Genomic DNA, 14763 nt, shown 5'->3' on the forward strand with positions numbered 1-14763 from the left:
ATTATGGGACAGCTGTTCACTTATCCCATGGTGGTGGTGACTTGTTGGGGAATCTTCCTTTAAAAGGATGTTCCCGCTGACTCACTTATCAAGACTGCATGAGGGAGCTTTTCTTCTTTTATGTTTGGAATCTTTCATGTTTTTAGACTCATAGAATAATAGATTGTCAGGGTCCTTGAACGTCATCTAGCCCTTATTTTATAGATAAAAAAATACCATGGCTCCAGGAAGTTGTAACTTTTCCAAGGTCATGGTGAATTAGTGACAGTTAAAGAGGGTTGCTTGACTTCTTAGCCAGTTTCCCCACTTATGAAACAGAGATGATTCTGGCACGGTTTTCCTCAGAATGTTTTTAATGAGGATTAGTGAGAGAAAATTTGTGAAAAACAATGCATAAAATGGAAGTGTTACCGTAAGGCTATGAAGTTAAGGCAAAGCAGTGCTCTTTTAAATTGAATAAAAACATGGAACTTTAGAGTAGGCGTACTCACTGTTGCCGGACTTTATTTCCATTAGATCCTAAAATCCTTGCTGGCAGAAATTTTAGAGGTCAGTCTGTATTTTACATATAGGGAAAGGAGGTTGCACAACGAGTTTTTAGCAGAAGCCAAGCTCAAAATGACCAGAATTCATCCCAGTTCCTTTATTCCATGTTGCGTAGCACGGCACTCGGTGCGCAGTGAGAGCGCATATGCTTGCATATAGTGGGCAGGCACGAGCACAGTTACAGCGCGAGGAGACTTATACCACCGTGGAGCAACATGTATGGTAAAATGAGAGCAGTCCAGGAATATCCCTTATCCCCAGCATGGCTGTTCTTTGTTGTGTTCTGTCGTTTGCCCAAGCAGACTTTTTTTGAGTCACTTTCTAAAATCTTTAGGCATTTCCTGTGTATTCCTATCAGAGCTTAAATAAGCATTTTTCTTCCTGATGTCTCCCTTCATCGAAGCTGTCCTTGTGATCTTGGGAGTGGCCTAACACTCAGGGACAGTCCATAGGCCAGGATCCTTTCTACGGTCACAGGCTTCTGTGTTATCAGTCATTGTAGCAGGGGGCGTTGCTGGGCCAGAGGAAGGGTGAGGATTCCTCTTGGGGATACAAGTCAGCAGTAGAGACCCTGGAAATGAATTTTGCTTATTTCCATATCTGCATCATGTGTCTAACCCTCTGACCTCCCAGCTTTGTTGGGAAAACAACTGTCTGATGTGTTGGTTCTCACCTTGTCTTGCATCAACTAAGTATCCTGTTTCCCTCTCATGTGATTGTATGCAATATGATGTTATGTGTGAAATGTACATTACTTTGAAACCATTTGAAATATCGTAAACAAAATGACATTTTTCTTTTTTCTTTTTTTTAATTCAACAGAAAATGCCCTAAAAACAACAGAGGACGACGACAGAAGCAAAACCTAGGTCATTTTACTTCAGATACGTCATCCAGAATGGTTTAAAGTGATGACTTTTATATGTACACTGACCATGTGATATACATTTATTATGTCTTTTTTTAAAGAATGGAAATATTTATTTCAGAGGCCTTATTTTTGGACATTTTTAGTGTAGTACTGTTGGCTCGTATTTAGAATATTCAACTACAACAGTTTTGGACTGTTTAGCAGTGTTTGTTTTATGTTTTTAAATGCAAAAATTGATTTCACAAATTTGTACCACATGGTAATTCTAAGACTTGTTCTTTACCCATGGAATGTAATATTTTTGCAAAGATGGACCACTTCACAAATGGTTATAAAGTCATACCCACTTCTTCCACAATGACCACAGCAAATGACCAAGCATGAACTAAAGGTAAAGATGTTTACAGATTACTTTTCTTACAAAACAAAAATTTAGAAGACACTGTGTTTAAATAGACATTAAAATGTTTTTGAGCTTTAGTAACAGATTTTTTTAGACACTGCCTATCGCATGAACTGTAAAGCTGTGTGTGTTAGATGTAAAATATTTATAAGATGTATGGACTGGAATTTGATTATTCCTCTCTTGAAAAAAGTAATTCTGATAATTCAAAAAGATATCTGGTAGTAATGATGGAACAAATCACTGAAAAGTAGATTTAGATATGGTAAAAATAGTCTGTTTAACAAACAGATGGGAATAAAGCCTACTCGATCAGTTAAACCATTTTAATACACATTAATTTTTAAAGAAAATATTTGTTTTAACATGAATAAATCGTATCAGTGTTTGTGAATAAAATACAAAAATGTTAATGATTGGTGCTCTCAAAGTGAGCTTAAAAATTACCTAAGACCTCTATCCAAATTTGTCCTGTAGTAGTAGCTATCTTAATAGATTGTTGGTGTTTAAAGATCTGAAGTGTGAGTAGAATATATTCAGCCATTTAACATGTAGTTTAGATATTCAGAAGTATGCATGTAGAATTTAAGAATATGTTCAAAATTAAATATTAATTTTAATATTTGATTTGGAAAAGCATGTTATAATATAATGTTTTCACTATATGGCCTTTGTTTTGGTGTGTTTATTTACTACATTCTTTGAGATTGATATGTCATTGCACAAATATGTGAAATTAATAGAAAAAGCAGGTTTTAATTCAAAATTCCCCTTTGCTTTTACAAATACTTCTGGAAATTATCTCAAAACAAGAGCTTTACACAAGATTTGGAGTTTGTATTTTTGGTCATTTGACTTCTAGGCTTAATAACACTTTAGTAGCTTTAGTGAACTTTTTTGAAAAAAGTTTTCCTCTTCTGTCCACAGTCTTATTTGAGTCCCTTAGTCAGTCACTAAGCATGTTTGGAACAGTCCCCAGTGCTTTGCAAAGGTTCATATTGCAGAACAGTCACGTATGGGTATTTGTAGTTATAAATACTTGACCAGTCTCCAGGGGTGGGGCTTCCAACCCTTTAAACAACCCCGTTGCCTGTTATCAAGCGAACTTTTTGCTCTAAGTGCCAGAAGTGATCGTGATAGGCCGTCTTTCACTGAGAAATAAATATAATGGAACATAATGGCTCTGCTTCAAATGCCGATAAGATCCACCAGAATCGCCTGTCAGGTGTAACAGAAGATGAAGACCAAGATGCCGCTCTTACCATTGTGACAGTGCTGGACAAAGTTGCCGCCATCGTGGACAGTGTACAGGCCAGCCAGAAGAGAATAGAAGAGAGACACCGGGAGATGGGAAACACTGTGAAGTCTGTTCAGATTGACCTGTTGAAGCTGTCCCAGTCACACAGCAATACAAGCCATGCCATTAACAAATTGTTTGAGAAAACCCAAAAAGTCAGTGCTCACATTAAGGACGTGAAGGCCCGGGTGGAGAAGCAACAAATTCACGTGAAAAACGTTGAGACAAAGCAAGAGGAGATAATGAAGAAAAACAAATTCCGTGTGGTGATATTCCAGGTAAGCGTGCAGTCGGGTTTACCTTGATTACTGCTGTAATCTCTCGCCTCCCGTAATTGCCACCAAGTCCTGTCAGAGGTTTCCAGGGTTGCATCATGACTCCTGTATCTATTCATGTAGTGGAATTCCGTATCGGCAGAAATCTCAGGATAAAAGCATTTCCCTGTTCACTAACATACGATCGGATCAGTATTTTGAGCCTCTCAACCATTTCGTGTAATGTGAACTGTGGGTCATAGCTGAGGCTATTTTTTGCCCTTGAAACTTAATATTGGTAAGGCTCTTTCAGCTTATTAGCCATATTAGCTGAAGTCTTGTAGACTTTAGAATATTAGAAGTCTGTATTTTAAGTGTAACACCTCTGTATTGTATAAACAAACAAACTGAGGACCAGTGACCCCACAGTGTGGTGGTTTTTATTGTATTATGGAGAGCCAGGGAAGTCCTAAACAGCAAAATGTCAGCTTTTCAGAATATAATCTGTCTGTTGAAACTTTTACATATGAGTCAATAATAAGAAAAACTATATTTCGTAATGCATCAGGCAGTTCTTATTTTTCTTATTAGTATAGTTTTATAAATGTAGGAGTCACGCTAGTGATTGCTTACATTTGATTACAAATACGCTTTGCTGATTTCATATAATAATTTGTGTGTGGCATTGTATGCTGAGCTAAGTCCCTATATTGCTATCCAGTTGACATTCACTTTTTGAAATACGATCATTCATGGCAACTGCATCATATCTATAATATGTTTTAACACTCTTACAAATCAGAAGGAAAAAGTTGAACTTTCCTCCCATGGTAGAAAAACGGGAACATCATGATCAGACAGTTCACAAAAGACAAAATGAATGAGCAGAATTTCACTTCTAAATATTTGCAGTTACTAAAACATACTCAGAGGTTAAGGGTAGAAAAAACAAACTCTTGGATATTCTGCTGGTAGGAGTGTTAATGGGTACAACATTTCTAGAGGGGAGTTTTGTTTGTATTAAGAACCTTAAAAATTCACAAAGCTTTTGGCCCCCAAATTTCATGTCAAAGAATTTGTTCTAAGTATAAAATCAGTATTGTGTTCGGGAATGTTTGTTGTTGCACATACGCAGTGTTAACATACTGTATTTTTAAAATGGATAGCTGTCCATATGCATAGGAAAAAAACCTAGAAAAATAAAAACAAAATAAAATAGGGACACAGTTGGATTATGTAGGCAGATTTTTGTAACATACTAGCTATGTGGGCCATAACTCCCCACAGAATTCTTTATACATTAGTCAATTCTCCACACCCCATGTTGACTGATAAATTTACAGAGTGGTATTTTGGATCTGTTTTTAAGAGCCTGTTGGTTATTTAGGAAGAAGAATGGGGAGGAGAGAGAAGTGTCCCTTATTTCAAAGGTAGATAGTCTGGACTATTCCATTTGAAGCCCTTTACCATTTCCCTTTCCTTCCAGGTCCCTAGAAGCCCTCCTCCACACTTAAAAATTTGAAAACAAAATTCAGTCCCCTTACTCTCCGAGGCCAGTCCCAATGTCAGTGTGTGTAATGGGGATGTAGATTTGGTGTTGGAGAAGGCAGTATCCATTCTTCAATTCACTCTCCAAGGGCATTCGCACTAATGCGTATATATCACCCTCCGCCTGCATGGGACAGGCCAGCAAATATTTCTGGTATCCAGCATTTCTCCTGAGAACCTTTGTGCCAATAGTGAACCAGGTCCCAGTCAAGATTTACAGACTAAAGCAAAGAAGTGTCTGAAAAGTTCTAATTGCCTCCTGACATCTAATTGCCTCCTCCTCTAATTGCCTGTTAACATTATTCTTGTTTGTAAAGTTAAGATGTTTCTATATTCCCTGAAACTTGCTATTATATTTTTTTCCCCTTTCTTTAAGCCTCCATCATTACTTGAACGAATAGACGATAGTACAAAAAGGCAACTGAAAGGCACTGGGTTAGATCAGATCTCTTTCCTGGTAAGAAGATAGAGTGCTCTGAACTTTCTGCGTACTTAAATTGTTCAGGGTCAGTAGCCGTTTGTGAACAACCAGTTGCTGTCTGTGTTCCTGGGAGCGCTTGTAGAGAAACGATGAAGGCAAATAACAATGGACATAGAACTCGGACTTGATGCTTCATTCCATGGTAGAACACTATACAACATTCGCACAGTTATTCTTAGCAGTGAGATTCTTATAATTCGTCCTCATATTTACTATGTATCTGTGGTTATATTGAGAATGCCCCTTCTACTAAAATTAAGTTGCAGCTGCGTAATGCAGCTATAGGACATGTTCATTTCCATTTGGGTCTTTCCTCAAAAAGTTTTCCCTGGATCTATCTTTTGGTGGCATTCTTTATTGGTATTTTATCTCGCACCGTTGTGTATGGCGGAGCTTTCATCTAATCCTGGACATTGGTATTAAAAAAATTATCTAGTGCTTCTCACACAATTATTTCTCTTTGAGCATACTTTCACCTTGATGACCTTCTCGTTATGCCAGCCAGGAGTCTTACCATATCTTACCATTCTAACACTTTGATTACTAACCACATGCTTGTGGTTACCACGTGAGACATTTGACCATTTCCTAATGATAAGTCACAGACTTTACATAGTCCACATTCCCCTAGCTATATTGCTGGTATTCAGTCAAGGCCACTTGACTCGTACCCAATGAACTTGTTTTAAAAATCATCTCTTTTTACCTGGACTTTCACATAAAAAGATATATAATAATTGTATTTGGAAATAAACTGTAATTCAACCCAATAATCCTCAATTATTATTACCGTGTATTCACCATTGACTCATGCTGTCTGTGACTCACAGGAGTTGCAACAAATAGATCGACATGACAAGTGCTTTCTCTGACTCTACCTCTGTTCTGATTTGTTTTAAAGCCAGCTTTTGGATAGTTTGTTTTGCAGCTGAAGAAGGGTCTGTGATTCCTGAGGTAAGCTGTATCTGATTTCACAGCAGGATTGTCAGGGGTTTTCCCCCTACCCAGCAGTAATGATTCTTTGGCTCCTCCCTTTTTTAACTAAACCTTCTCAGAACATGCCAACCCACTCAGGGTTGTTGAAGCTACTCCCTGCAGCAGGTGTCAGGAAAAGAGAGGAATAATTTTGCTGCTTCTGATTCATCAGAAAGCTATGAGACGCCCACCCTGCCTGTTTTTATTTTTATTTTTTTTTATTTTATTTTATTTTTTTTTAGTTCCTACACGCTCCAATCCTGTGGCCAAAGATTTTAATTTTAAATATGTATCCAAAGAAATAAGGTTCCAAGGATACCTTCTTAACTATCAGGCTGATAGGTTTTGGAATACGTGTAAATATATTTCTTTCATACTTATTTATTTTTTTGAACAGATTTAATCTCGATCTCTGTAGGAGAAAATTTCTTTTAGAAATTTTAACTCATGGGTTCAATGAAAAGTCTCATGATCTTTAAAGTTTTTCCTGTTTAGTTTTAGAAATAATCCCTAAATAGTGAGTTGGGTTCCTTTAGCAGCTGTGTTTCTGGGCTAGTTTCAAGGTCACCAGTATCTGTCACGTTCCCAAATCCAATTCTCATCCTTATCCTGTGACACATTTGACAGTTGGTCCCTCCCTCTTTTCTTGAAACTTCTTTTCCTTTGGCTTCTGGGGGATGCTATTCTCTCTTGGATTTCCTCCTGCCTCATTGGCTGCTCTTTCTTCTTTGGGGTCTTTCTCATCTCTTCCTTTTTATCTACAAGTCCAAAATCCACTTATCTACCTGTAACACCAAAATCCAAAAGTTTCTAAAAGTAAATTTTTTTATGACTTATTTGGCAGCAGACCTAGCTTGACCTGAACTCTTGGTGGCAAACCTGATCTGAAATAGCACAAGGCAGTGTATAGTCTTTATCCCGCCTCAGAGTGAATAGTCACAATTTTTGAATAATGAAGTATAGACCCATTCCTTAATGTCTTGGAGATCTCTTTCATCTAGTCTCATGATTTTTAATTTCATCTTTATGTTAATGACTCCTAAACTTTTCTCTCTAGTCCAGATCTCCCTTCTGAATTCCAGACTTACCTACCGTGTTTCCCTGAAAATAAGACCTAGCTGGATCATCAGCTCTAATGCGTCTTCTGGAGCAAAAATTAATATAAGTCCTGGTATTACATTATATTATATTATATTATATTATATTATATTATATTATATTATATTATATAGATCTGGTCTTATTTTACTGTAAGACCCGGTCTTACATAATATAAGACCAGTTCTTATATTAATGTTTACTCCAAAAGACACATTAGAGTTGATTGTCTGGCTAGGTCTTATTTTCAGGGAAACACGGTATTCAGCTGCCTACTAGACATCTCTGCTTGGATGTCCAGTGGGCAGGCATCTCACAGTCATGTTTAGATCCCATCCTTCCCCTCCAGTCGCTTCCTCCTGCTGTTTCCTCATATCATTCAATAGCAAATCTGTCGTTCAGTTGCTCAGGCCATGTACTTGAGAATTATCCTTGACACTGTCTAACACTCCACATCCAAACCTGGCAGCAAATCCTGTTGGCTCCTACCTTCAGAGTGAAGTGGGAATCAGACCTTTACTCACCGCTACCCCGCCAACACCCTGATCCATCTCTCACTTGACTTAACTCAGTGGTCTCCCTCCTTGCCCCCATAGCCTGTCTTCAACAGAGTGATTCTTTGACAACACGGGTCAAATCATGTTAACTATTCTCAAAACTCTTTGACAGGCTTCCTCTCAGACTCAAAATAAGAGCCCTGGTCCTTGTTATTGGATACAGAGCCCTACGTGATCTGGCCCTCCTGCTACCTCTCTGACCCTCTCTCCTTCTCTTTTTGCCCATGATCACTCTGCTCCAGCCACAGTGCCCGCGTTGCTGTTTCTCCTTCCCTCCCAGATATATGCGTTACCTTCAGGTCTAGGCTGGGATGTCACCGTATTAGTGAGGTCTAACAAGCATCCTCCCCAATCGCTGTATGCACCCTTTCCCTGCTTCGTTTTTCACTTACTTCTTATCACCGTCCAACATATTATACACTGAACATGTTTATTTCTCTCTCTCCAAGACTATAAGCTCTTTTGCTCTGTCTTCTTGGCAGGAGGTTCTCAGTTCCTAGACCACTGACTGGTGCATGGTCGGTGCTTAGTAACCATTTGTTGGATGAAGGCATAAGCCTCTCACTTGATCCAACAGTTGTGTTGGGCATAAAACAAATAAGACACATGTCTGCTTTCATGGAACTTATTATCATCAAGTGAAAGCCTCAGGGAGACATTTATAAATAAGCAGAGTTCCAATTCTATTCAAACACTGATAAATACTATAAATGGAGGTATGCATATGTCATTTTGGTGTAAATTGGAGACAGAATTAGCCGCTTGGGGGAAGTTGGGGACATTTGAATCTGTTCTTGAAGGAAAATTTTCTTTTTACAAAGCTGAAAATGGTGAAGGGGCACTTAAGGGAGCAAGAACCACATATACAATGTTTTCTTGTGTGTTTGAGGAATTGAGAGTGCTCATGTGTTATTGGATTGGAAGAGTGGGAAAGTGGCTTAGCTCAAGCTGAAGAGCCTTCTAATCCTGCTGAAGAATTTGAACTCTATCCTTCGAGTATTGATGAGCTCCCCCGAGTTTTAAAATCGAGAAAGGATGTAATCAGAGGTATGCTTTAGAAATATTTCTTAGGAGATGCTTAGGTGATATTTTGGAGGTAAAGATATTGCACAAGTTCAGGCCTCAGATGACAAGGACCTGAATTAAGACATTGGTAGAGGCAAGGAGGAGAGAACAGAGGAGTTATTAAGCGGTATTATCGACAGTACTCAGCAGTTGGGTAGGGGATGGGAAGGAGAGGAAATATTTGGGGTGATGATTCTGAGGTTCCCAGCTGGGTGGCACCTGGATGGGTATTGGCGTGGTGCTGACAGGTCCAGGAAAAGAAGTAGCTGTGGAGAGGAGGATGGATGGACCTGGAGTTTAGGACCTGTAAGTTTGAGATGCCTGTGTTACATCTACATGGAGAGAAGCCTGGCCGTGATTATGTTTTTTAAATTTTATCAGATTTAATGTGCATTTGTATCATCATGTTTTTGTTTTTGTTTTTCTAATTTAATGTGGTGGCATTGGTTAGTACAAATTTATTTATCTAAAATGTCTGTTATTTAAAATTGTGTTTTCACCTTAGAAGAAGGCTGAAGAGAAAATATTTATGGTTTTGCTTGCAATTGGATCTGAAGGCAGAGGATTGCATAACGTTATTGAGGGTGAGCGTGGGAAATGAAGAAGAAAAAAGGGCCAAGGAGAGAAAAACGCGGGAAAATACCAACACTTCAGGAGTGGGCAGAGGAGGAACAACCTGTGGAGGAGACTGCAAAGGTGTGGCAAAAGGTAAAAGAACGCATCTCTACCGTACTTTCTTTTTCTCTCCTTTAGGAGGAGATGCAGTGTCCCACATCCCTCTCTATTGTTAAAGAAAAGAACTTAACGGAGAATCAAGAGGAGGATGACGTCATCTTTGATCCCCCAATCGATCTGTCTTCGGATGAAGAATATTACATTGAAGAAAGCAGATCTGCCAGGCTTAGAAAGTCAGGCAAGGAGCGCATCGATAATATCAAGAAGGCGTTTTCCAAAGAAAACATGGAGAAGACACGGCAGAACTTGGATAAGAGAGTTAATCGCATTAGGACGAGAATAGTGACCCCCGAGAGGAGAGAGAGGCTACGACAGTCAGGGGAGAGGTTGAGGCAGTCAGGGGAGAGGCTGAAACAGTCAGGGGAAAGATTTAAGAAGTCTATTTCTAATGCAGCTCCCTCGAGGGAGACTTTTAAGATGCGAAGCCTTCAGAAAGCTAAAGGCCGAACTGTGGCGGAAGGCCCAGAGAAGGTCAGGGAGATGGGGGTGGACATCACTGCCAGGGGCGAGCCTCTGGGGCCGGTCGGTGAGCTCTACACTGAGGAGTTCAGTGAAACAGACCAGGAAGAAGCCAGGGCCGTGTGTCCTCCCCGAGAAGGAGGGGAAATCCCGACTCCCGAGCCTTTAAAAGTTACTTTTAAACCCCAGGTGAAAGTAGATGATGATGAATCTCTTTTGCTAGATTTAAAGCAGTCATCATAAAGAGGAATTAAATATATTTTTAAGTATAAACTTGAATCACGCTGGTCTAGTTTAAATAGTATAGTCATTTACATTTATATGCTACATAGGAAATAATAAATGGCACGACTGTTTCTTCTGTTTAAAATCTTAATACAAGTATTATGTACATTTCCTAGTAACTTCCTTGGGAATTCTTTTTTTTCTCCCCTGGGGCTTATAAGATTCTAGCAGCTTTCTCTCAAGCCACTCTAACAGGAGGTGTGGATTTTTAAGTTCCTTTCTCTTGCCCACCAGAAAAATAGATTCCTAGTGAGGGTCAGTGAGGTGTTTAGTAATCTAAAACAAGTAAAGGGCAAATTTCTGGCCATCATCTGCAAGTGAACTCTCAATTTTGGTCTAAATAAATGTGGCCAACTGCTGGGGGGAATTCCTCACATGTGGACTATATCATCCATATGTTCAAATCAACAGATGTGTTTGTTATTTAGGAATCACATACCCTTTTGATGTTTTTGTATACAAAATATTGAAGTTCTGGACTTGAGCATTTGGTTCTGTCATCAGCTTTACCCAACAGTGAGCTACTTGACAAATCGTGTGCTAATAAGCTCATCAGTAAAATGGAAAAAGTTTCAGAGGACTGTTGTGAGATTGAAGGAGACTTTGTCCATTCTGGGGGAACAAACAACACATCCAGAGAAAACAAGCCCCGCTGATTCCTCAAAAATGGAATCGAAATAATCACACCTTTTGAAAAAGCCCTGAGCATCAATTGGTGAGGACGTAGGTTGGCCAGAAACTACAGTTGGTCTTCAGAAGCCTTTTCACAGAATCAGGAATGAAAAATAAATGTTTGGGTGACATCTTTTTTTGTCAAAGACTAAAACCAAACCTTGGGTTTAATAGTAAAAGGTTTCCTAGAAAATTCTTTCCTAATTTTCTTTCGAGTTAGATCTAGGGTGGACTAGAGCAACATTTGTTTGAGCAGTGTGAAGCATGAAACTGTGTCTTCATGAGGCCTTCCTAACGTCAGCTCAACAGTAGGTTTGGGAATGACCTCAGATGTTTCTATTTTAGAGCGTGAACCCCTCAGGGTTCATCTGGCCAAAGAGTGTTCATAGGAGTTCATCATAGCTGCTTTGGGAGGGAGCCAGCTTCCTGTTAGCTTTAGGTCTAGCCCATCCGGACGTACGTATTCTTGCTAAAGAGAGAAACAGTCATACAAGGTCTGCACTTCTGGTAATGTTTAAATCTTCTAGTTTTGTAATAGGGAAGAAATGATGGAATTATTGAATTTGGACAACAGTAAGCTTTCGGATCAGTTTTGGGTGCTCATGTAGTAGTTAATTATAGTAACTGTACACACACACACACACACACACACACACAGAGCAAATCAACTTTCAAATATTTGACCCAGGTACCCAGATATTTATTCGAGTGTGGACATTTGATTCAGCATCATTTCTTCTTCACTCTGCATGATGCATAAAGTCATAAATGGTTCATTTCATCTTTTTATATTGAAAACTGAAGTGTAGACAGCATTGAACAATACTTTGAAATGAGTAATTTAGAAAATGTTACTATCATTTAAAAAGAGCTTGGATGCCTAATCACATATTTCCTTAAAGCCATAATAAAATTGAATTTAAAAAAGATACTACAAAGTTTGACGTCAGTGTCCTATTTGTAAATATTATTACTAGTAATACAAATAGTATGGTGTGAATTTGATACAGTAACCTTTCTTATAATAGGTATGTTTCTAGATTAAGAAGGTAAAGAAGTTACAAGCTTTTTCTTTATTTCTAGCCCTATGCGGAGTAAATATCAATTGGGCAAAAATATTTTTCTGCAAATATTACGGTCAAGGAAGTTTTGTCATGTCTGTTTGCTTACTGACCCATTATATAACCAGACTTGACATGTTATAGAACATTTCCCATATAGATATATTTGAATTTTGAGGAGGAAGGAATTATAGCCTGGTCAGCTTTTCATCATGGTAGACTTTATGCAAACCCAGAAACACTACAACAATGTCATGTCCCCAGAGGTTCATGGTGACCTTGTACTGTTCTCTTGGACTAGGATTTTTCCCTCATGTCACTTCTGTCTCTCAATAGTTCTCATATTTAGGACATTTCCTAATTTTGCATTCATATTTTATTTCTCCTTTCCCCGTTTTCTCGATGTAAAGAATATCTATTTATAATGGGCTGCCAAATCACACATTCCCACTTAATGCAAGGAATATTCTAATCAGCATTCCTTATTTTAAAAGTTTCAGATGACACAGAACAGATTTTATGCTTATTTTAATCTTCTCGGTGTTTGAAATTATACACGTTAGATTTTAAACAAGTTGTTCAAATAAAACTACTAGCACGGTTTACCCCCTTTTCTTTGTATGAGGCAGAAAATGAGACACCCATAGACACTGAGGGCAGGGAGCCCACTCCCAGCTAAGCTGCTATTCCATAGGGTGGGCAGAGTGGAGTCTGGAAGTGCAACTCTCCTGCACATGATGGCCCAGAGCTTTCTTGGGAGTTTACGGTGGCCTGGTTCTGGCTCATAGGTTAGAGAGAGAAGACCAAATGTGAAACAGTAATAAGAGGTGCGTGAAAATTCAACTGCTGGGATTGTGTTTGTGGTGTGTAAACTCCTTTGAACGAGTTTTCATAGATTAAAAGTACAAACCAAAATACAGTGTTTTCATTTTGACTTCGTTCTTTGCCTGTACCCCCCATTTAAGGGTTTGCTTTAGACCAAGGCCTGACGTTTATTGTGCTTCTGTCAGCTGAAAAGCATGGGTCATGTCATGTAAAATATTACACAGAATAATTAACGGTGCAGTTCCATTATATGAAATTCCTGGGCCTTTTTTCTTCTGAGACATGTTTTCTAGAGCTGCGTTTATCGAAACCTGTTTTTAAAAATTATATATTTTATGATCCCCAAATAAATGACTCTGGCATATTTGAGTCTAGACTAGGGGAATGATCACGATGGTGTGACCCTCAGTTCTATTTGAATTTGGTGCATGCTAGGACCTGGTCTGTAGTGAATGAAAAATGAAGAAGTCTCAGTGCTGAGTTTCATGTGTTGTTCTCGTGACCACTTCCGAGGTATGTGATGCCTGAGGATTGATAGCTGTCCTTACCAGGTCAGAACCCCTCTGTGTTTTGTAAGTAGACAGGAGATCTAGGAGAACTCCCTCTTCACTGAGTGTCTCAGGACATTGGAGGATCCCCAAGAGGATGGAATGGAGTAGCAGGAGAGCCTCAGGCTTTGAATGTACTTTGAGCATCTTCCTAAAATCAGCTGTCTCGTCAAGCGCTCCAGACTGCCCTGCCACGTGATGCTTTTCCTTTGCTCATTCTGTTTGTTTCCCTTTCATTCTGGGAGTTGACTTTCAAGTTCAGTGATAATGTCAATTTTGTCTTAGCTTTCCTTGGTCACCTCCCACCCCCTGGGAAGGGCATGATTAATTATATATTGAATCTATATAGCACCTTTATATGCCAGATTCTGGGTGAGGCACTGAGGATTCAAAGATGACCCAGACCACTGTCCTTGTCCCCTCCTCCTCTCCCAACCCTATCTCAGGCTCACAGCGCTCTGGGAGACAGTCAAGCAGAAATTCAGCAACGGAACCAGTGCTGTGTATAAGATGGTGGCACTGTAGAGATGACAGATGTTTACACAGAATTTTGATCACACATTTGTCACAGCACTTGCCTTGTATTCTAATTTGTGTAACTGTCTTCTAGGCTAGACTGCTTCTCAAGGCCAGGGACTGCTGTAGAGCCATCATTAGGTGTCATGAATCTGGAGATGAAGGACCTGGTCTCTGTGCTGAAGGAGCTTTCCCACTGGTGGAGGAGGTAGACATGTAACCCAGCATCGTTGCACAATGTGCTAAGAGCCTCAGATTTAAGAAAGGATGATGGGAGCATAGAGAAAGAGCCTCTAAGAATCTGGGGAGGGCTGTCAGGGATAGCTAAAAAATGATGCTTCAGTTGGCATTTGAAGACTACTCAAGAGTCAGCTGAGTAACGTAGAATTTAAGGCAAGATGCAGCTAGAGGTTCTGTGACGGTGTTTTGGGTTTTATATCAAAAGCCATAGAGAGCCATTAAGGGATTTTAAGCCAAGGAGTGCCCTGACTGACATTTTTGAAAGGTTGCTCTATTGATACACTAGAGGCAGAGAGACCAGTTTTTTGGGCCCTTGGCATTTCCAGG

The 14763-nt window shown here is 39.3% G+C and overlaps 2 protein-coding genes across 2 annotated transcripts in view; both read left to right on the forward strand.

Moving 5' to 3' along the window:
- TMEFF1 (transmembrane protein with EGF like and two follistatin like domains 1) overlaps nt 1-2485 on the forward strand; it is a 70860-nt gene extending 68375 nt beyond the window's left edge. Inside the window, exon 10 of the mRNA XM_019729236.2 lies at nt 1369-2485. Coding sequence (XP_019584795.1) covers nt 1369-1453 — 85 coding nt within the window. The 3' untranslated portion in view covers nt 1454-2485. The remainder of the gene's footprint in view (nt 1-1368) is intronic.
- Nucleotides 2486-2590: 105 nt separating this feature from the next.
- On the forward strand, nt 2591-13235 carry CAVIN4 (caveolae associated protein 4). The gene is made up of 2 exons (XM_019729237.2): nt 2591-3395; nt 9849-13235. The coding sequence occupies exons 1-2, from the start codon at nt 2988-2990 to the stop codon at nt 10530-10532; spliced, it is 1092 nt and encodes a 363-aa protein (XP_019584796.1). The 5' UTR covers nt 2591-2987; the 3' UTR covers nt 10533-13235.
- The last annotated feature ends 1528 nt before the right edge of the window (nt 13236-14763 follow it).

This window comes from Rhinolophus sinicus, linkage group LG04 (genome assembly GCF_036562045.2).
Source record: "Rhinolophus sinicus isolate RSC01 linkage group LG04, ASM3656204v1, whole genome shotgun sequence".
NCBI lineage: Eukaryota > Metazoa > Chordata > Mammalia > Chiroptera > Rhinolophidae > Rhinolophus > Rhinolophus sinicus.